This window comes from Portunus trituberculatus, chromosome 42 (genome assembly GCF_017591435.1).
Source record: "Portunus trituberculatus isolate SZX2019 chromosome 42, ASM1759143v1, whole genome shotgun sequence".
Lineage (NCBI taxonomy): Eukaryota > Metazoa > Arthropoda > Malacostraca > Decapoda > Portunidae > Portunus > Portunus trituberculatus.
In genome coordinates this window covers 6,876,938-6,899,221 of record NC_059296.1, presented here as the reverse complement: position 1 = coordinate 6,899,221, position 22,284 = coordinate 6,876,938, and the positions used below count along the sequence as shown (strand labels likewise).

Here is a 22,284-nt window from a genome sequence, read left to right as displayed (position 1 = left end):
TGTAGCATAATATCAACTGTAATACAATTCCTCAGTTTTCAAAAAACACTTTCAAGGAGATTTTCAGTAATTCCAGCAATAACATCAGTTATGCTAACTGGCAATTCTTCTAATGATTGAGGTTTGGTTGAATAAGCATTAAGTTTTCACATGTCCCCATAAAAAAGAATGAATGGTTCCCATCAGTGTGGGCTGCAACAGAGAAGCAAGGTATAGCTTTTGTTTAATTAATTAATCTTTAAATGAATAATTTTGTAAGGGAGATAAGTGTAGACATTTATGCTATAGATCTGATTCTGATGAATGTTGATGAGTGAAAAGCAATGAGTAGTGAATATGAAAGGATGTGCGAAAGGAGGAGAATGAAAATGAACAAGGTTAAGAGGAAAATATTCATGTGTATGAAGTGTTAAGTATGAGGATGCCTCTATATTTAAAGCTGAATATGTAAATAAGAATAAGAAAAGTTATTATGTTACAGTTCAACCACATTATTTCAGCAAGAGAATAATAATTAGTACTAGTCTCAGTTATTCATGCAAAATGATTATAAAGCATTCTACTTAACAAACACCAAACATATTGAAATATGCATAATATTCTAAATAAGATTTGCTGTCCTTAATAAGAATTTCTGGACTTCATATGTGTTACTATATAGCAAAGGCAAGTTTATTTCACTTACTTATATTCTGCAGCTGAAACATGAAAAAAAAAAACTACAAAAATAATTATAATAATAATTGATGACCAGAGAGTAAATAAAATTTCAACCTCTCTGTTATCACAAGTATCATACCTTTCTTATTAGCATACTTATGTGCTGCAGCATGGAAGGCACTAACAGCACGAAAGAATGCTCTCAGGATAGACCACCGAAACACAGCCACCGGATCAGCACCAGCTACCTCTCGTACAATGCTGAAGCGACTGTTCTTCAACACACAGATTAACTCTGGGCGCATCAGGTCCAAGTTCTTTTCCCTGAAGTCACTTATCTAACAATTTGAAAGACAACATGGATTAGAGTTTATGAAAACCATTTCATACATGCTGTTTGTTACAGATAGAATAATTTCAAACCCAATATTCTTCATATGATTACTCAGCTGTAGATTCTTTTTTTTTTATTGTAAGAGGGGAAAAACTAGCCAAGGGTAGCAAAAACAATCAAACAAAAAGCCACACTGAGATGCCAGTCCTCAAACAGGATCAAGGGAGTTGGCTAAAAGAATGGGCTATATGTCTCAAAACCACCTTAAAAGGAGTCACACTAATGGATATATATATACAGGCAACCCCCGTTTAACGAAGGTTCACACAACGAAATTTCGCCACAACAAAGGTTTCATTTTATTACCATCTGCTCGTTTAACGAACACCAAACTCGCTTTAACAAAGTTTTATCCAGGTAATTTTTTCCAAGTTTGAAAGCCCTGCCGTATCACGCAAGCCGACAAGCTTTTGAATACACCAGGAGCTGCAAATACTAAGGCCTGCCTCAGGAGAAATCCTGTAGAATCAAGATCAAGATCAAGCCTCTCATGGACAACACACGCACCACTCACTCCCGTGACAGCGTCAGCAGCAGCTCGTCTTCACTCGCTCAATTTACCACCAAAATGCTCTGCAACGTGGCCTAGCATTCCTAAGAAGACCAGGAAGTCTCTTACTCTCGAAGTGAAGCTGAATATTATTCACAGACACAAGAGGCAAGAAAACTATAGCAATGCTGGCCACCATCTTGACTCCATATACAGTAAGGTCTCGGTTTACGTCAGAGTTACGTTCCTGAAACATAAAGTAAGTCGATTTTGTACGTAACTCGAGTTTCCATACATTTCAAAGCATATTATTGAGTTTTCAACCAATCATTGTTTATGGTCATTCAGGTAAGTTAAAGGTTATATTGTTATATTATTTACAACTATGTAGGAATATGAAACACAAGCTTGTTTTTGTTGTTGATTAGGGCCACGAACTGCAGGTTGCCAAGAGGGGTGGACGCCTGAGGGCGCCAGAAGGGTGGGCAGGTCGAATGTTGTGACGTCCAGGGCGGACAGCTGGGAGCGTAGTGCAGTGCGGTGGGAGTAGAAGCGTGGGCAGCGGGGCAGGAAATGCAATAGGAAAGGGCAATAGGGATCAGCAGACAGGCGCAGCTGGTGCAAGTCAGCTGCGAGTGTCGTGTGGCCCAGGCGAAGGCTCCGGAGTTGTTATTGTTGTGATGGGTGTGCGAGCCCTCAAGGTCGTCAACCTCCCCGTTGTCATGGTAACGGGCTTCCCATTTTTTTCTTCCCTCCCTCACACACAGCTGCTGCCTCCCTTCTCATGTCTTTTAATTATGTCCTCTTTTTCTTGTAGCATAATGGTTTTCCTTTTCTTAGCATCACTGCTGTCACTAAGAAGTTTTCTCTTTGGTGCCATTGAGCAAGATACTAAGAACTTGAGTCAGTAAACGCAGAAGTAGGATAACACTCTTGCCAGGGGCGATGGGGTGGTGGAACTGAGGCAGGGTGTTATTGTATTCAAGCGTGAGGTGGACGGTGTGGCAGGCAACTACCAACAATAACAATAAATCCCGCACTTTACGATTTATAAATTTTCAATTTTTTTAATCTTAAATAGCCTTATAGTGGACTGACGTAAATACGAGTTTGACGTAACTCGAGATCGACATAACCTGGGACTTTACTGTACTGTCTCTACTATTTTCAAGTCAGCAGACTATTAAGAAGGCTGGTGAGACTGTATCTTCCTTGCAAGCTAAAAGAACCACCTGAACTTGTGACTCTACAATGGATAAAATGGAAAGCCTTGTGGAAATGTGGTACATAAGTTTTGTATGCGGTACAATGATGCGCCCTTTGTTTACATTCCACAGGTTGCCGGTTAGTGTCTTTCCCGTTTCACTCTCCCTCCCTTCATAAATTTAAGATCAACATTATAAACTTACGTACATACATACATTAGTGTACATTATAATGACTTCAATTAAATTTAACTGCCTAAATGTTAAACTTCATAATTTTTACTTTCATTAAACCTTTCACTGTACTATGATGCACTCTCGCTTTGCTTACTCTCAATGGAAGTTCAAGTCAGGGGTTAAACTTGTTATAATCAGTTCACTTAACGGAGTTTCGCTTAACGAAGTGTTTTTTAGGAACGTAACCCCTTCGTTAAGTCGGGGTTACCTGTATAAAGCTTGGTCTCATCACAGAAAAGATATGGAAATAGAGACTCCCAATCTACCTCTTCTGCACAAAAAGTTAAATTGGTTATCATGTTTTTATTTCATAAACTATGATTTACACAGCAAAAATTAATATTTTTTGTTTTCACTTGACATTCTAAGATCTTACCTGATATTTTACTTTCCCAGCATAGTGTTTGATAATAAAAGCAAGTTCTTTCTTGTAAGGCACTTCATAGTACATGTTATCTTTGTGAACAGTGTTGATCTTCTGTAGAAAGGTTTCATTGGTAGCTGCTGGGAAACTGCAGAAAATAAAACAGCACATATAAAAAACCACAATTCTTTAAATGTACATTATTAAAGTAAATTATCATTTGTCTGCTCTAACAGCTACTAATATCATCATAAAAAATATAGTAATTACACACTCCTTATGCATAAGTTACATTTTCTATGAACAAGTTGGAAAGGAAAGTTGAAATCAGAAGCAGAGGGTTTTCTGCTTTGTCCATTCCCTTGGGTAACACTCCCTGAGAGTATAGTATCATATAAAATCATCAAAATGGCTCACCTGCACTGGTCATCCAAGATACATAACAATCCGGCTGGCTTTCCTTCAATTAGAGCCAGACACTGAACATTGTCTTGAAACTCAATATTTGTCCATGATATCCCTTCTCTTTGGTACTCTTCCTGTTCATACTCAAACACATGCTGATTGAAGTAGTGTTGTAGATGCTCATTAGCAAAGTTAATGCAAAACTGTTCAAACCTGATGAAGATAGAATTCATATGATTTTAAAATAATAATTGATTTTAGGATTATAGTAAATATTGATTGATACTTTTTGAGGCTGCCATAATACTAATCAGATGCAACAGAAAATTATGTGGCAAAAGAGAATTAAAAGCATATCTATACAATGGCTGAAATTTGAATGTATGCTTACATCACACCATAAACAATCAAAATCAGCACATTGATTATATAAGTATATGACTGTCTACATACAGCTGTACCTATTTTAGACACCTAATAATGAAAGGATTACAAAATAAATGGGAAAACTTAGACACTCACCTATTACAGAAGCCAAAATCTTCAAAGCCAAATATATCTAAAACACCAATTGAGTTTCCATTGTGTTCATTTGCAGATTCTTTCAGAGATATTAAGGAATAGTTCACCTGAAGGACAATCCAGTCAAAAAGTGCCCCATACAAACACTTTGCCAGAGCATCTCGTGCTGCAATAGCCTGAAAGAAATTTTTCATAATTGCTTTGTCTTTCTTTATATTTCATTTATTACAAACAGGATACACAATATATATATATATATATATATATATATATATATATATATATATATATATATATATATATATATATATATATATATATATATATATATATATATATATATATATATATATATATATATATATATATATATATATATATATATATATATATATATATATATATATATATATATATATATATATATATATATATATATATATATATATATATATATATATATATATATATATATATATATATATATATATATATATATATATATATAACAATTCAATCATTCTTTTGGTATTACTTCTCACCTCAGGCAAACGATAGTGCATGACTAGAATCTCCCCCTGAACACGTGCTTTCTTGGAAGTTAGGGCGTTCATGAGCGTTTCCTCAGACACTCCCAACAGACCAGATATTGTGACCACCAGCTCAGGGTTTTGAACCAAAACAGACTCATCATGATGGTAAGTAGACTTCTTTGGCTGAAATTCGATGTTACCTGTTGAATTAAACTTGATTAATATTCAATAGATACTTTTAAGAGTTGATGGAAAATTGCTCAGGATTGTCAAGTGTGCATAAAAATGTGAAGAATGTTATGTAATTTGAGTTCTAATCAAATCTGAAGAGAAAAAGCAGGGTAATCTCAATTAAGCAATGTTCAAATTACAAATGACAGATAGATTCAACTGTGTGACAGAAAAGAGACAGAAGACAGATCTAAAGTTTCACCAAACTGCCAGGAGGCAATCACAAGTCTAAAGCAGTCATTGTTAGAGGCCAGTTTTCTGACACTCTCCCAAACACATTCAAATACCAAGAGTTCCTCCAACACAAGCAGGGTAGCCATTAGTAACACCACTCCCAGGTTTGGCACTTCAACATTTCATTGATAATGTACATTGCCATTTCCTTATATCTGCAGGCTTTACATCTCTGATCTTGAGGGAAAAAATAGTAAATGAGTTATATTGGTTCTTTAAATAAGAATTCTCCCAAGCAAAGAAAATGTTAGTGAATGATGATGATGATGGTGATGGTGATGGATAAAGCAGTTAAGTGAGCATCAAATATTTCTCAACTTACCCAAGAGGAGAACAGCAGAGAGAATAGCAAAAAGTCGATGTTGTTTGTCTGAAGTAAATCCAACCATCTCCATAGATTGCTTCAGTCTTACAAATTCAAATTGTTCATCAAAACCATCAATGGTGTAGCATTTACTCTGGAAATAAGCAAGAATCATTTAATGTAAAATATCTTGATCATTTATTCAGTTTCTGAGGCATTCTGATATTCTTCTTAAAACAGTTCAAGTCATAGCAAGGGAGAAATACAGGACAAGGAAGAGAGTTCCAGAATTCACTAGTAAAAGTAAACCAGATTAAGGAATAAAGAGATTGGTTATGGTTAATTCTAGCATATGAAGTCAAGCCAGACATATGAGTAGTTAAACCAGTTATCAAATTAACTAATCATCTATCATAAGGACTTTTAAGAAAAAAAAAGTAAATAAATGAATAACCAGCAAACCAACAAATGATACACACTTGGTTGAGGTAGCGGTAATCTGAAGGCTTGAGAAGATGCAGAGCCTGGCGCAACTGTGGAGAAGATCCAGCCAGTAAGTAGTAGAACACATGGTAGCTTCTCTCATTGTGTGCTTGAGAACATATTCTTGACTTCTCCAGCAGGTACTTTTGAACACATGCCCTGAAGGATGGAGGTATTGTCTTACAAACTAAAGAAAATGATTGGCAAAGTTCCATTTCTTATAAGTCAGTCATCCAGTGAAATTAATTCAGGATTTTGACCATCTACTAAAAAAGGTGATGGCTGTAATGCACCTCAACACCAGCTGGTATCATCTGTTAACATTCCTGTACACATAGACCTATCACCCTAACCATCAATGCATATTTGGAGAACTAATTGAAACAGCTTGTTTCCAACTGTCAGGAGATGAATTGCATGATTCAGTTAAAGCCATGTTCCCAACCTTTTCCTGAGCAAGTACCACTTGAAGGTTCCAAACAGTTCTCATGTACCACCTGGTTCCAGAAAATTTAAATTCCAACAAATATCAATTTGTTCACAAGAAGAACACAAAAATGAACTAATAACAAGGAACACAACTCATTTTAAGGTGAGGGATCCATCAGTTTCTTCTCCACCAGCTGATCAATGCCAGATTATCTTGTGTAAAGCAAAAATAATTTGAATTTATTTAATGTAATTTAAAATCCCAATAATGCTCATGAACTATCTGGAAAACCTTCACATACCACTAATGGTACATGTACCACAGGTTGGAAACCACTGAATTAAAGGCTCCAATATCAGTGAAAGAACCCAGAGTTGTCTTTCATATCTATACAATTTAATGTTTATACAACTGTAACTATTAACAAATCATTTTACTCTACAATGAACAGTATTTTCAAATTGTCCCTTCCTGACCAAGAGTGCAAACGCAGGTTCTACTAGACGGGAGTAGAGGGTGTTAATTCCAAAATCAAGGAACTGCAGTGTTATGTCTTCTAGTCATTCTCCATTTACAGAATAATTTTCTTTGCTCTTTATTACCTTCTCTTGTATAATGGTCCTCACTATTAACTTTTTTTTTTTAAATAATTCATTTATTTTCTATAGAAAATTCCTGCCACTTCAAATAACTTCAAAGTTATTACACCAATACTTATCATTCTCTCTTCCCAGAAATGTAGATGAACTCATCCTCAATGCCCCTTGTTTCTCTAGTCAGGTAATGCTTTCCTAACCCTTGTGTGGAGGGAGGAACAACACCAGCTTTGAGGATGGTGAATGTACCCACATACATTACATGGGAAAGAGTGGGACAAATACCACTGTGATAACAATTTACTAATAATTTATGATAGAAACTTTTTTCAAAGAAAAGAACATGTTTAGTAACCCAAAAAATTCCTTTCTAAAGTTATATGATACATATAACTAGGATCCTAAGTATGTTGTTTATTATTTTGTTTGTTTTGACAAAGAAAATTCAGCACTATTTTATATTTTGTTATTCTATTATCCATTTTGTCTTAGGTATTTTGTTGCTATATCATTCTGGTACTTATATGTCAATAAACTAACAACTATGTGTGTGTGTGTGTGTGTGTGTGTGTGTGTGTGTGTGTGTGTGTGTGTGTGTGTGTGTGTGTGTGTGTGTGTGTGTGTGTGTGTGTAATAATATAATAATAATAATAATAACAATAATATTTCAGTGTGTGTGTGTGTGTGTGTGTGTGTGTGTGTGTGTGTGTGTGTGTGTGTGTGTGTGTGTGTGTGTGTGTGTGTGAAAATCAACAAGCATATGATGTTTTCTTATAATTACCCTTGCACAAGACCATTTTCCTTGTAGCTGACTTGGATAAATTTTCCAAATCTGCTTGAGTTGTTGTTGTGGGCTGTTTTAGCATTTCCAAAAGCCTGAAAACAAGATATATGTGAACACATGATAAAATGTTAAATCATAATAAATGTGTTTGAACATCATACAAAATAAGTAAAAAATTAAATAAATACATATGGAAGCCATTGTAGCTCTACCATTATCTACTTCCCTCTTGTACACTCTTTCTGATCATTATCTACAAGAAGACAACCTCCATAAAAATCAAAGCATCTGTCAGATATATGCCAGTTTCCATATATTACTCACATTTTTTTATCACGTTTTTTCCTCAAAAGTTCAATCTACTAATACTAAGATCCTGATCATCAATAACCATGTGTATGCAATACTTCCACAGGGCAGCAGCCACCTGCCCCACAAGAGGAGAGCTAGCAAATACATAAAAAAAAAAAAAAACAATGATTGTGTCCACAACAAATCTAGATAACAGGTATAAATACCATGGTTATATTAGCAGCAACTGGTGCTCATTTGCACACTAGTTGACATTTCATACAATGGCTACCAACATCCAGGTTCACCATAAGCAGGTGGCCAAGAATGCTCTGTCACTAACAACAGGCTTCTAGAGATGCCTAAACAACAAATTAAGTGATAGTTGTCACTACTCATTCCTAAAAGCATTTGATTATTCTTATTGCTAAATTCTTGAAACTTGAAAATTGTTACCAACCTTTCTAAAAACATGACAACTGTCACTGCAAATTTCATGAGGTATGACCAAAACTATTACTAATCTCTTAATGCATGAAAACTGTCACTGCTAATTTATTGAAACACAACAACTGTCACTACTGATTTCTAGAAACAAGACATCTGGTAATCCTTATTTCCTACCCACTGTTACACAGTGACCCTATATAAAGCTAAACAAATAATGCTGCCAAATAAGATGGTTTCTTGAAACACGTATTTCTCGGTTGTGCCTTGTGAAACTATTAGTATTTCATGTAACATACCAAAGATTGGGATGATCTTTTTAGATACAACTTGTATAGTGTCAGAACCAATTATTCAGCTCCTTGCCACTATATCTTAGTTCCTTTTCTCACCAAGTGAAATTACAGGCAGGAACAGTATTCCAGGTCATTATCTCAGTTCCTTTTCGACACACAAGTTCAATTAGTTCTAAAAGTGTTAACAAATAGATATGCTTCTATTAATCCCTTCTTACCAAACATAAAGTTACACAAGAACAAAAAGTGCACACACACGCCCACACGCATTACAATCTCCTTTCAATCTTCTATATTGTCCTACCTTTACTACAAGTAGTTAGTGTGGAGAGGTGTAAAAGACAACCCTATTGTAATAGTTGTAATAGTAGTTAATTAGTTGGTTCATTAGTCAGTCATCAGTCAATCAATCAATCAATAAATCTATCAATCTCTCTTTTCATCTACTGATCAATTAATCAGTCAATGCAAAGTAATAGTAGGAACAACATTAAACTTCATTAAATGTATCATTTACTAATAAGTACAACAAAGGCAACCAAGTAAACAAATAGTTTAGTGTACTACATGCAGGTTATCACAGTAGCTCACTCAATCACTTATACACTTCAAATAACAATTACCATTAAGTTTTAGAACTTTTTTTTTCACTGAAAACTTTAAAGGCTTACCTCTAAGACTGGCCCTGAGCTGAGGATGGTCTGCTCTACCCCACTGCCATGAGACCCCTTCTGGCTCAACATGGTCAAATGATGCAGCAGGAAGAGTGTGGCTTCTGTTTTACCACTACCACTCTCTCCACTTATCACTATACACTGGTTACATTTTTGTTTCAGCATTGAGTGATATGCTGCATCAGCTATGGCAAATATGTGTGGTGGAAGTTCACCCAGTCTGTGATTCTGGTACAACTTGACATACTTAGGATTATAAATTGGATAATATTTGAAAGGATTAACAGATATGAGGATGGATCCCACGTAGGTATAAATGTATCCTCTTTGAAATCTGGCTCGGAGGTTCTCCAGCAAGGTCTGCTCAGTGAGGTTTGGAAGCTGACACAGATCAGGATAATCTTTGTCTTTAGGTTGATATAAAAATTTGTAAAAATAGTCTTTAATCAACTGTGAATCCAGCTGATTAGGATCTGCCCACAAAGAATCAGAGGAGCTCTTTTCTCTCAGGCAAAATCTGTAAAAACAAGAATATGTGCTGTTAAATTTTCTATTGCAATAAACCCCACTAAATTAAAAAAAGCAATTAACTTACAAATACAAGTCAAATTCAGCATAACTTATATTTTGAGTAGACTAAAGATACTAGAAAATCTACCCATAGTAGCTATATGATAAATTATCACTACAGTAATCCCTTATTGCATTGGAACACACTGTCTGGACACAAATTTGAACTAATAGTATATATAATTGTTCAATCCATGATCTCAAGGTATCATTTCTTCCTTCCAGTAAACTGTAAATTTTGACTTAGTAATTAATCCTACTCTTACCATGAAATGTCATTTCAATTATAAAATTCTGAATTTGCTAAATATATCAACATTACGGCAGCTGAGGTGAACTGAGTTGCTGGTATAGCTTGCAGAGGTCAGTAGGAAGCAATCAATCTAAGCAGCTATAAAACCAGTATTGGAAAAATACTGACAATTGGTTCTGATTTCATGTAAATTCAATCACTAGAATCAATTCCTCAAAGAAAGTAAATGGACAGATTATGCCAAGTCAACATACTGATACTTCACAATAAAACATAGCCATAGTAACAACCTCTGTTTTGGTCCACATGAATGCATAAAATACGTATCTGGAACATATATGCATATGAATGTGAGAAGAGATGCACAAGGATGATGAATGCCATCTTACAAACTGTGATGTCCTTTATATGAAGCCTCCAAAAATGCTGCTGCTGTGTTTTTATGTGAAAAGCACATTATAAAGAAGTAAATTACCTTCAGAATTCACTGTTCAAATTTTCATCTTCTACACACAATATTAACTAACTGAGATATATTGACAGTTTCTTCTCCAATTGCTAACCAAAGAGCCACAGGGATATGACAGATGCAAATGAGTTATGGTGTGTGTCTAGAGGAAGCTGTGTAGTGGTCAGTAAAACCAACAATAATCCTTGGAAATCCTGAAATAGTCAGCTGAGGCATAACCAGCAGCAATAAGATGAACAGCTGACCATCTCTAGCTTCAAATATTTGATAGGATAAATACTGGTACTAAGAATCACCACATAATCACCTAGTGATATTATATATATATATATATATATATATATATATATATATATATATATATATATATATATATATATATATATATATATATATATATATATATATATATATATATATATATATATATATATATATATATATATATATATATATATATATATATATATATATATATATATATATATATATATATATATATATATATATATATATGAAATAGGTATTATTGAGAATTAGAGTTGTCATGACAATAACTTAGTGATGCATGCAAAATGACAATAATTTACAATTATTTCTAAGCCATTTAATTCACCTTATGCTGAGCTTTGTCTTAAATCAACACCAATCAAGGATTACTGTAGTTTACAATTCCATCATATGTATAACATATATAAACTTCATCTCCTACCTGTATTCATGTAAGTCAGTCTCCTCTGTCTTTTCAGTAATGGATGCTTGGGGCCATAGCATCTGCAAGGCCACAGGGTTCTCCATGGGACCCAGCCTCCTCTCTTTGCAATCCTGGCCCCGTGCATTGCCAATAACTTCAGCCAACTCATAGTGCTGTGGGTTGGGAAGCCCTAGTCTCTCCACTATACAAAAAACAATTTCTTGAGCTGAGGTCTGCTTGCTGACCTCTATTGAGAGAGCTTCAAAGTGAGGTGACAAGGCCCCAACAAACACTTGCACTATGTATCGAGTATACTCCATCCTGACCTCTTCAAGACAGAGCTCTGAAGTCTCTCGGTAACATTTTGCTGTATGAGGAACAGCAAGTTCCCTTCGAGCTATGGGTAAGTTTGCTGTGCTGTTTCAGGTAACACTTTCATGATTCCTTGGGGTGTCTTATCTATTGCACCCCATCATATAGTTTTGCACTAGCTGGAAGTCCATGTTTCTCCTCTAACAACTCTTTACTTTCTTGCTGTTTATAAGGCACTTAAGTGAACAAATATCCAGAATTTGATTTATCTACATTTTTGTTTTAGTAGTGCACTTCTGAAAAAATACAAAATAAATGAAAATTATAGAAAATACAATTACTAAAAATGTAGATTATGTGTAGTACAATAAAGTCATTCATTATTTAAATCAAACACAATCACCAATATCATAGATAGGAGAAAATTTACAAGTAGCTACCTATTAAATTTGGTCACATGAGTAAATTCTTGTGATTTACATGGTATACATTACAGTCATGTATAAAAGAAGTCAGCAACAATCATTATCATCAATATGAAAATACAAATAATAGTAATAATGATAATAATAATAATAATAATAATAATAATAATAATATTATTAATAATAATAATAATAACCAATATGTAATAATAATTAATAATTAATAATAATAATAATAATAATAATAATAATAATAATAGGTAACTAATGATAATAAAATAAAAATAATAATCAATAAAAATCATTATCATTATCATTACAATTATAATAGTAATGATATTAAACAAAATATATATATATATATATATATATATATATATATATATATATATATATATATATATATATATATATATATATGGCTGACTCTTTCAGATCTTTTAGGGAAACTGCAGTTCCAGTGGGCCTTTTTTTTCTGATATTTTGTTGCCCTTGGCAGCCTTCCCTCTTGCACAAAACACACACACACACACACACACACACACACACACACACACACACACACTACATAATGGCATCTGGACAATAGGTTTTGGAGAAGCTTCACCTTGTTCTGCAGGAATACATGATAGGATCCTTTCTCATGGAGATGTTAATACTCTACAAAACACTGCCATTACAATGTCTTTTACCTAGATATCTACACTTGTATTCTGGTGTTAAATACCAAACATACAGGATATTCAATGAGTAATGTAAAAGGCATTATCAGTCTGCCTGAATACTGAGAATTTTAAAAAGGATGTGACAATCCCGAGTAACAATCTGCAGAGTAGGACTCAGATGTCAATGAAGACCACCTGTGGGTGAGTTGCCATGTATACATACTATATACATAATCTTTATTTTGCAGGAACAGAATTTCATGTTACTTGCTAGCTGAGAATGTCTGGCCATAAGAAACCAAGCAATAATTCACACCATTTTGGTTGATTACTGCAGTGTTGGCTACCATACATAAAAAAATAAAAATTTCTCATTAGTAAAGGAAAAAGACAACACATACATAGTACCTATGTAGGTATATCTCAATGTGTGGGATACGCTGCTGCACATAGAATGGAAAATAAAACATTCAACATGACAGAAAAGGAAAACTGATAAACATTTTGGAAAATGACTGAGTAAAATGTAGTATTAATATTAAAAAAGGATACCAGTTCAAGCCAGGTGAAGGAGAACAGATATAGATAGGTACCAAATCAACAAAGGAAATGTGATGATTAGCTCCAATATAGATGGAAGGAATTATAAGGAGAAAGGAGCTCAAGGCAGCAGGAAGAATTATTTTGCACAGGTATATAATGAAAGATGGGGTAATTTTGAAATGTTAAAAATATAAGAGAGAGAGAGAGAGAGAGAGAGAGAGAGAGAGAGAGAGAGAGAGAGAGACTGTCATCAAATGTATGTGAAGATACGCTTGTCGGAAGAAGAGAGGTTAACAGGAGACAATATACTGACTATACTACTATTTTACAAAATACACACAAAAAAAACTACAAAGAGAGGAATAAATTGAGACAGCTGATTTTGAGTCTGTAAAGAGTTGAAAGGCAAAAAGAATGTGAAATTAGTCTAAATAATAAAAAATATATATGAAAATGGGTATATCAATTTGCAGTATTTGATAGAACATACATAAGGCACCTATGGATATTAGAACACTGCAATCTTAGCAGAGGATAATCAGGGACAATAGTGTTTGATGTACTAATTGAAGTAGCTATCTAATATTTATGACAAGATCACAGTGAATCATGGCCAGCCAACCAGCAAACTAAATCCACCACACAAAAAAGCCATACAGGGAAATGATACTATTGAATGGTAAAACACAAGTCTTAAAAGAAAAAAAATATACTATAACAAAATTCCTTAAAGAATTATATTTCCTTAAAAGTTACAAAAATAATTACTTGACAACTGAAAAAAACATGTTTGAAAGTGTTGACACCAATTAATCTAATGATTCCTGACCTGCTACCTGTTATGAGGATAAAGATCTGCTTCTCACGAATAACTACAATGTTGACAACTAGCATGTGATTCTAAGAAAGCTAAACATGATTCAAGAAAGACAGATACACACAAACTACTTAACAAGGGAGACAATCTAAGGGTGTTACACAACAGGAACCCTGGTAATAAGCATTAGTATGAAAGAAGGCTTTCTGACAGGACCTTGTTACAATTACTGACAGCGACAAGTACTGGCTAGCTATCTTGAGCACTTGGCAGGCTATCAGGACCAGCAATATCTTGAAAATCCTAATATTTCATTGTTATCTTAACCATTTCCAATCATCACTTTTTATAAACACGCACATAAGCGGCAGAAATGCTCAATCCTGGCCCAAGACGGAGGCGAGGAGGAAGGTGGTGGTGGTGGGGGGCCGCCGCTGTCACGTCCAAGGAACAGCTGCTCGCCGCTCCCTCAGCCTCCACGATCCACCCACATACCCACACCACATGCCCAACACCACACACTACTCCTCACAATAGCGAGAACCACAGCCTTAGAGAGCCACAACACTCCTCCTTGGGTTTTCGTGTTGAGCGCCACACACCATACACTTGTTGCGTCTAGTGAGAGCAACCAACCACCTCCCCGTCACCCAAGTCTCCGCTAACCTCCTCCACATCCCTCCTGCACGCACTTTACTGCACTCCACATCTCAATGGCGATCTTATATACTTTTCTTCCATTAGCCCAACATTACCATCGTTTCAGAAGTGGTTTTCCGGGTGAAACATTTTATCACGCCTGCACCTCTGACTGTGTGAGAGTAAACTAACTGGCCCGCCACCTGTCGACTGCTGCCACAACTAACACTCTATCACTCGTCTCAAGACTGCATGTAACACCTCAAGTCCCACCACAAAATTAGTCACATATTCCAATTCTATGACTGAAACAATGATTTAAAGAGTCTGTTTCATTAAGAATAAAGTCACCTTAAAATTTTCCAAGTCAACATACATATGTTTTGCTTCTTACTGCCTTACAGCTGACAATATGATTTTTTACGGTAGGTTTACTCATATACAAAACAAATAAGTCATATCATTAAATTATGCATGAGTATATTGTGTAAAAAGCATCCCATTACAGCTGCATGGTATTATTCATAACAAATTACCAGACAAGACACTGACTAGCTAGGAAGAAAAGAAAAAAAAAATCCATAGAGCTACTCATAGTACTCATGAATGCTAATTAATTATGCTACAAGTAAAAAGGTAAGGTACAACACTGATCAGGAGTTAGGTGTGGCGTGCAGAATAATCATAAGAGTGAGGCATTTAGACATTGTTTTAAGGTTAGTAAGCATAATATGGCTTCCTGTCCCCGCTTCTCATAATGGTACACCAATGTTTCTTACACTTTCGTCTCTCTCTCTCTCTCTCTCTCTCTCTCTCTCTCTCTCTTGTAGCAGTAATGAAATAATGACAATGATGCTAATGATAATAATAATAATAATAATAATAATAATAATAATAATAATAATAATAATAATAATAATGATAATAATAACAGCATTTACTCTTCAAGCGATATAGTTTAACCTTGTAATTCCAACCAAAACAACAAAAGTAGTCTTCTCAAAGGATAGAAAAAAGTGACCTCTTGATCTCATTAAGGGAAAAAAATGCTAGGGCACTACCACCACCAGCACCACTACCATCTCCTCCCCGCCCTTGTCACCCAACACCATCCACTACCTAAGGAACTCCCCCGTCCCCTCTCCCATGGCAGTCTGACAGGTGCGGGTCCGGGGAAATGAAGCGGAACTTCAAAAACAATGTAAAATAAATACGAAGCCCCAACTTTGAAGAACGCAACGGTGTCACACATTATTATATACGTACACTTCATCTAATATCGTTTCTCGACACCTGTCATCGTTTCACAGGCACTCTTTTCGCTCACATTCGCAAACCTTTATGTATATTTTTTCCATTGTACTTTTTTATCAATTCCTGCCCCAAAAAATACCCTAACTACCACTACTACTACTACTACTACTACTACTACTACTAACGGAAAGATTGCCAGACCTCAGCCGCTATTGGTTGTCTGGTATGACCTAAACACAACGCTGCGGTATGCTGTGCGGCCCGCGTCTCGTGTCTCGTGGCTCGCTGCAAGGTTGAGCACCTACACTTGCTTCATCTCAGAGTGATGCACCACAAAGTGATCAGCTGTGGTAACGTTGCCACACCTCTACTAATATGGATCAGGAGGACTTCTGCTTACTCGTATTTCTTTCTTCATTTTCTTCTCAATTGACTTAGATTTTCGTTTTCGTTTTTTTTTTTTCTTCTTCTTTTGTATGGCTCAACATTTGAATGAGTCGAATATTTGCAAATGATTAAGTATACAAATATAAACTCAATATAAGACACTTCTTATCAATGTCAGTTTGAACACACGTGTTTCCTTCAGAATTATCTCCACTAGTATGACTGCAACATATAAATTGGAATAATTAGAGAGAGATGCATCAGCGACGCAGCCACTCTATTGAGTACTGACTTGTCTGAATGCCAGCCTCATTATTGTCCTCAAACGTCACTTTCTTCTTCCCTATTCGATTGTCTTTCCTGATTGTCATCGTACGCATCGTGATATTACTATTATTATTTATCAACTTATTCATTTTTAAATTTCTTTTCAAACTAAGATTTCCCACTGCATTCTCTCTAATAATATGAAGATTTCAAGGTCTCCATCAAGTCACGGGACAGCACAGGCGGAGTGGGTGGAACTTGTGGGGTGAGGTAGAGCGTCCCTATGCCAAAGTTAGTAGGAGTCTTCCCGTTTTAGCTTTAATTTACCATCGGTATGGTGGAAGTTGGTTCTCTGCAGGCTTTAGAGCGATTTTTCTGTGGTTAATATCTATAGTAGTAATTCAGCAACGTTGAAGGCATGAAATAGACAGTACATGTAGCTCATATGACTACCATGATACCCCAACGAAGGCAACAGGAAAACATCATCCGCCGACTAATCACAATGACGCGGCATCCATTGAGAACAACATCTACAAGAATTATGACTATGTGCAGCGATTTTGAAACGCTGCATTGCTATTGATCTTTTGCAGTAGTTTCTATCGTAAAATCACATTGATTAGAATATTTTTCTATAAACAAATTTAGCATTACTTAACAGAAGGGAACATAGAATGAACTAATTTCTTTTAGCTGATGGGAGGAGATCAAAACGATCCAAACCCAAGATATGGAAGCCCTTCCTCACGATTATCTTGTTATTTTTCCTCTACAAAACAAACAAGCCAGGAGCAAGTGATACGCATGAGAGAGAGAGAGAGAGAGAGAGAGTGTGTGTGGGGGAGGGGAGATGAAGCAAGAATGAGTCGAACACTACTTAACGTGACCAGTAATCTCCCAAGCAGCAACGCGAAGGTTCCAGGCTGGGAATGTAGTGTTATACGAGGCCATACAACTTCCACCCTTGAAGACAAGTTCGTCGGGAACACACAAGCTATCCTGTGTTTTAGATAATGAGTATAGTACATAATCTGTGGATTCGTCTGCCTATACAGTAATTCGTTCCATACTTTTTATTGATTCATTCTTACGTAATTCTCAATGATATATAGATTGCAATTATAAATGTAATGGAAACAGCGAGCCTAATAAGATTTGACTAGTGACATGTTTACCTGAAATGTTTCGAGTCATTACATTTCATGACAACATACAGCGTTATCAATGAATTTCGAGTCTGAGTAACTCCCTCTCCCCCCCCACCCTCCACACACACCATCTAGATATCTGAATAGCGTTGTCGGTACCGAAATTACCTGATATAAATATTTCTGTGCAGGGCATCAACAAACGCGTTCATAGGTCAGCAACGTTAAGCACTAAAACTTTCAAGGAATTTCAAACTTCAGCATCAAAACAATCTTCATCAAAGGGAGTCGTAGTTATGGGGGCACGTGTCCCCGCGCTCTAACTCCCCTTAACCCAAACATACCTCACACAGCGACCTCTTCACGGGCACCTTCCGCCAAGTTCCTCTCCTCTGAAGTCACCTTCTCAAATTAGCACCACTCGAAAACACACACACACACACACACACACACACACACACACACACACACACACACACACACACACACATTTGTTTCCCGCAGTAAAACTACTTTAACACTTGCGACCGCTGAGAGTTGTCCTCCCTCCTCCCCCAAACACACACACACACACACACACACACACACACACACACACACACAGAGAGAGAGAGAGAGAGAGAGAGAGAGAGAGAGAGAGAGAGATTTATTATGTTAAAATTTTGAAATAATGCTTTATCTAAGAAAGAATCCATTTATCATTAAAGTTACCACTCTCTCTCTCTCTCTCTCTCTCTCTCTCTCTCTCTCTCTCTCTCTCTCTCCGCATGGTCTTATTCCCTCATAGTTAATTTCTCCGTGCTCTCGAGTCAAGTCTTTCCGCTCTCTGCCTACTTGGTCACGCTTTGTTTGTTTAGGATGTTGGGATAAGTACCTCAACCTTCCCGATAAGAAAGCCAAACAGCCTTTTATTCTTGTTTGGCAACTAACAACCTAAAGCTCCACTTACGGCTCCCACGCTTTTGTTTATTAGTTTACTGGTGTATGTTGTTGTTCTTATTACTTCGCCGTTGTTGTTGATATTGGCAGTAGAACTACTACTACTACTGCTACTATTACTACTACTACTACTAGTAGTAGTAGTAGTAGTAGTAGTAGTAGTAGTAGTAGTAGACAATGCATCACGGTCTTTAAACTTTCCTTCTCACACACACACACCATCGTAAATAGCACGAGGGAAAATGCAGACCAGTTGAGAAATCATTTAGAGCGTGCCTATGACGCTCACCAAAAAGCAGTCACAACCAAGTGTTCCATGCTTAGCGCCCCGAGTGCTTTACTGCTTCCTTCAAAGGCGGTTGTCGGGATCTCCTTGCTGGTGGTTTAGATTACCAGTCTATAGCTGCTACTGGCGCGAATCTACCATATGCAAGTATAGTGCACAACAGTATTACTTTAAATAACGATACTAGCGGTGATAGTAATAATGATATTAATAATAGTAATAATGATAATGATAATAATAATAATAGTAATAATAGTAGCAACAATAATAATAATAATATTGATAATAATAATAATAATAATAATAATAATAGTAATAATAATAATAATAATAATAATAATAATAATAATAATAATAATGATAATGATAATAATTATAATAATAATAATAATGATATTAATAATAACAATAATAATAATAATGTTGTTGCTGCTGTTGCTACTACTATAACTGATGTTGCTGTTGTTGTTGATAGAGTTGTATATATATGCCAACAATAGCAAACACAACGTAGCACCATCAGTATGCACACATGAAGGATGCCCTGCACTGCTATGTCTTGCTTAGGTGGAAGGGTGCGAGTCTGAAGTGTCCGTAAGAGGCTGCGGCTCCCGGTACTTGAGCACTGCAGGGTCGCCCTCCTCATGCTGTCTCAACTCACAATTTATTCGTGAATATTCCTGGTGGAAATATTGCATACATGAACCAGGTATTGCTTCCTCAGCGTAGTTCAGAATACCTAGTCACTACATTGTGATCACATATTGTACACCTGCCCCATGCAGTCTACAGCCATTGTGTGTGTGTGTGTGTGTGTGTGTGTGTGTTCGGCAAGGTAAAGGATCAGCGAGCAAGTAATCATCACATTGATATGGAGTCCACTGATAACTGCGCCTTCCTTTCTTTGTTTTCATTATTGAATGGTGAATGACTAAAGATGATTAACAACAAGGCTGTTTTCGATAGTGAGTGTAAGGGGAGGCAAGAGTGGTAGGGCATGGAATGGCCGCATGAGCCCATGCAGACAAACGTCCTTTAAAAACCTTGGCTGCGCTCGTCATTAACATAACTAAGGAACAATAGTCTAGTCTCCTTTTCTCTCTCACTCTCCTCATTCTCGTAATAAGCTCTCACAAACATACATAAGTGACAGTCTAATTCACGGTTATACACTCATTAAAATCGTCTAGACCACAACCATTACCTCAATCTCCCCATTACCACTACAACAGCCGCCATTAACACCATCTTAACTATCACTATTTACTATCCCAATTATCGCTTGCATTATGGCACCACATCACCTAGGACTAGAGACAAAATCCTCCAGTGTAGAAGCAGCACGAGAGCGAGAGCACACCATCAGTGGTTTCGTGTGCCAGCAGTGGCGGAACCTCTAGCTTACTGGGCGGGGCCGGTGCCACTGTCATGTGCCCTTCCTTTCTGGACGCTGCTACCCCCTAGGCGTCCCTCATTCTGAACTAAACTTGTGTGTGTGTGTGTGTGTGTGTGTGTGTGTGTGTGTGTGTGTGTGTGTGTGTGTGTGTGTGTGTGTGTGTGTGTGTGTGAACAGTTTTGGGCTACTTCGGTGAAATAAAGAAGTTGTAACTATGAAACGACTAAAGTGACCTCTGAGTCCTTTCCCCACCCAATGTTTTTACTCTCCTTGTTCCGCCACACCACACACTGCCTCGTTATGCACGGCTATCTCACTGACATTTTCCTATTTCCTTAATAAGATGAAGCTTTCAAGCGAGCGATTTTTTTCTTCTTCAGTTTTTACATTCACGTACCGAGGAAGGTGATGGTGACAGCGATAACGGAACACAATGCAGCGGGACACTTTTATCATCGGAAAGTGGTGTGCGGAGGAAAGTACGAGTAACACAATGTCCGTGGCTGGTAACGCACATCATTAACCTCATGTCGTGAACGCTAAAGGAGTAGTGATGTAGTGTTGGTGGTCGCGCTGGTGGTGCCGTTAGAAGATGAGGAATACACGAGCCGTGACTCACGCGGGATGTTGCGTCACCACATCAGTCATATCACAAGAGCCTCCCTTGTGACGAGGCATTAACTTCAGGAGCTTCATTAGAACACTGTACGTGTGAGATGAAGGGAATAAACGTTTGGCCTCATTTGTATATCTCATTGTTGTAACATCAGCATCATAAGAAAATGTTCATGGCACATTTAGTGTAGTGGGTTATGTTAGTGAATACAATACGCCTAAACAGAAGGTTAGCAGCTCTGAAGGCAAGTACTGTGCTTTCCACTTACCAGTTCTTACCAGTTGGTGTCGTTCCTAGTTGATGGTTCCTCGCTTTCTGTAATATGTGAGCTAGTGCAGCGAGACAGCAATGGCCTCACCGTATTATAACCAGACATAAGTGGCACTTTCCTGAGTTCCAGAGTGAAAAAGAAACCAGAAGTAAGCGCCACTGTCTTCAAGTCACAGCCTTCCCTTCTTAGGTAACTAAAAACACTCTTCTACTGTATGATTATCTTCATAACCTTGAGCGACTTTTAGCACTATGAATAAAAAGGAAAAAGTCCTTGAAGAGTGTTTACCCTTCGCTGAGGCGCTCGCGGCCTGGTAATTATGATCATTGCAACACGATCTAGGCGCATTTCTTTCCTTATTCGTCACATAAAATTGGTAACAAGAAAATAGTTAAGGATGACTCACCTCTTTGTTTTACTGTTACATTGTCGACAAAAAGTATCCTTACATGCAAGTCTACAATCATAACAAGTAAACACATATTTCTATGTAGATAATGATGTACAGTCGGCTTTACGCAACAGAAGGCGGATTCATCTTTGTTCCCTTCACTTCACTTCACTTCCCTACGGGGCACACTGGCTGCCTCTTGTCACTTATGTCAGCAGTGGAGCGTGGAAAAAGAAAAAAAAGAAAAGTACAGAAGTATTATCTCTCTACAGCAACTGTAACCTTTCCGGCTCCCTCCCAGTGACGTGTGGGGAATGACGAGTTGGCCAAGACTTTAGGACCTTAAACACAGATACACA

At 36.7% G+C, this 22,284-nt stretch overlaps 1 protein-coding gene across 7 annotated transcripts in view; it reads right to left on the bottom strand.

Annotated features, from left to right (window-relative positions):
- LOC123517775 (unconventional myosin-IXa-like) overlaps window positions 1–22,284 on the bottom strand; it is a 60,354-nt gene that overhangs the window by 31,364 nt on the left and 6,706 nt on the right. For 3 of the 7 annotated variants that reach the window (XR_006678580.1, XM_045278220.1, XM_045278221.1), the window contains exons 1-11: window positions 15,084–15,285; window positions 11,585–12,174; window positions 9,578–10,097; window positions 7,870–7,964; window positions 6,059–6,221; window positions 5,598–5,733; window positions 4,820–5,010; window positions 4,278–4,453; window positions 3,768–3,968; window positions 3,363–3,498; window positions 800–998 (exon numbers count right to left, since the gene is read on the bottom strand). Coding sequence is in view for 6 of the 7 variants with exons in the window: in XM_045278220.1 (XP_045134155.1) it covers window positions 800–998; window positions 3,363–3,498; window positions 3,768–3,968; window positions 4,278–4,453; window positions 4,820–5,010; window positions 5,598–5,733; window positions 6,059–6,221; window positions 7,870–7,964; window positions 9,578–10,097; window positions 11,585–11,886 (2,119 nt within the window). In the remaining variant the exon portion in view is untranslated. Of the gene's footprint in view, window positions 1–799; window positions 999–3,362; window positions 3,499–3,767; window positions 3,969–4,277; window positions 4,454–4,819; window positions 5,011–5,597; window positions 5,734–6,058; window positions 6,222–7,869; window positions 7,965–9,577; window positions 10,098–11,584; window positions 12,175–15,083; window positions 15,286–21,940; window positions 22,193–22,284 lie in introns of those variants that run through there. The other 4 variants (XM_045278216.1, XM_045278219.1, XM_045278217.1 and 1 more) reach the window with 3 other exon arrangements.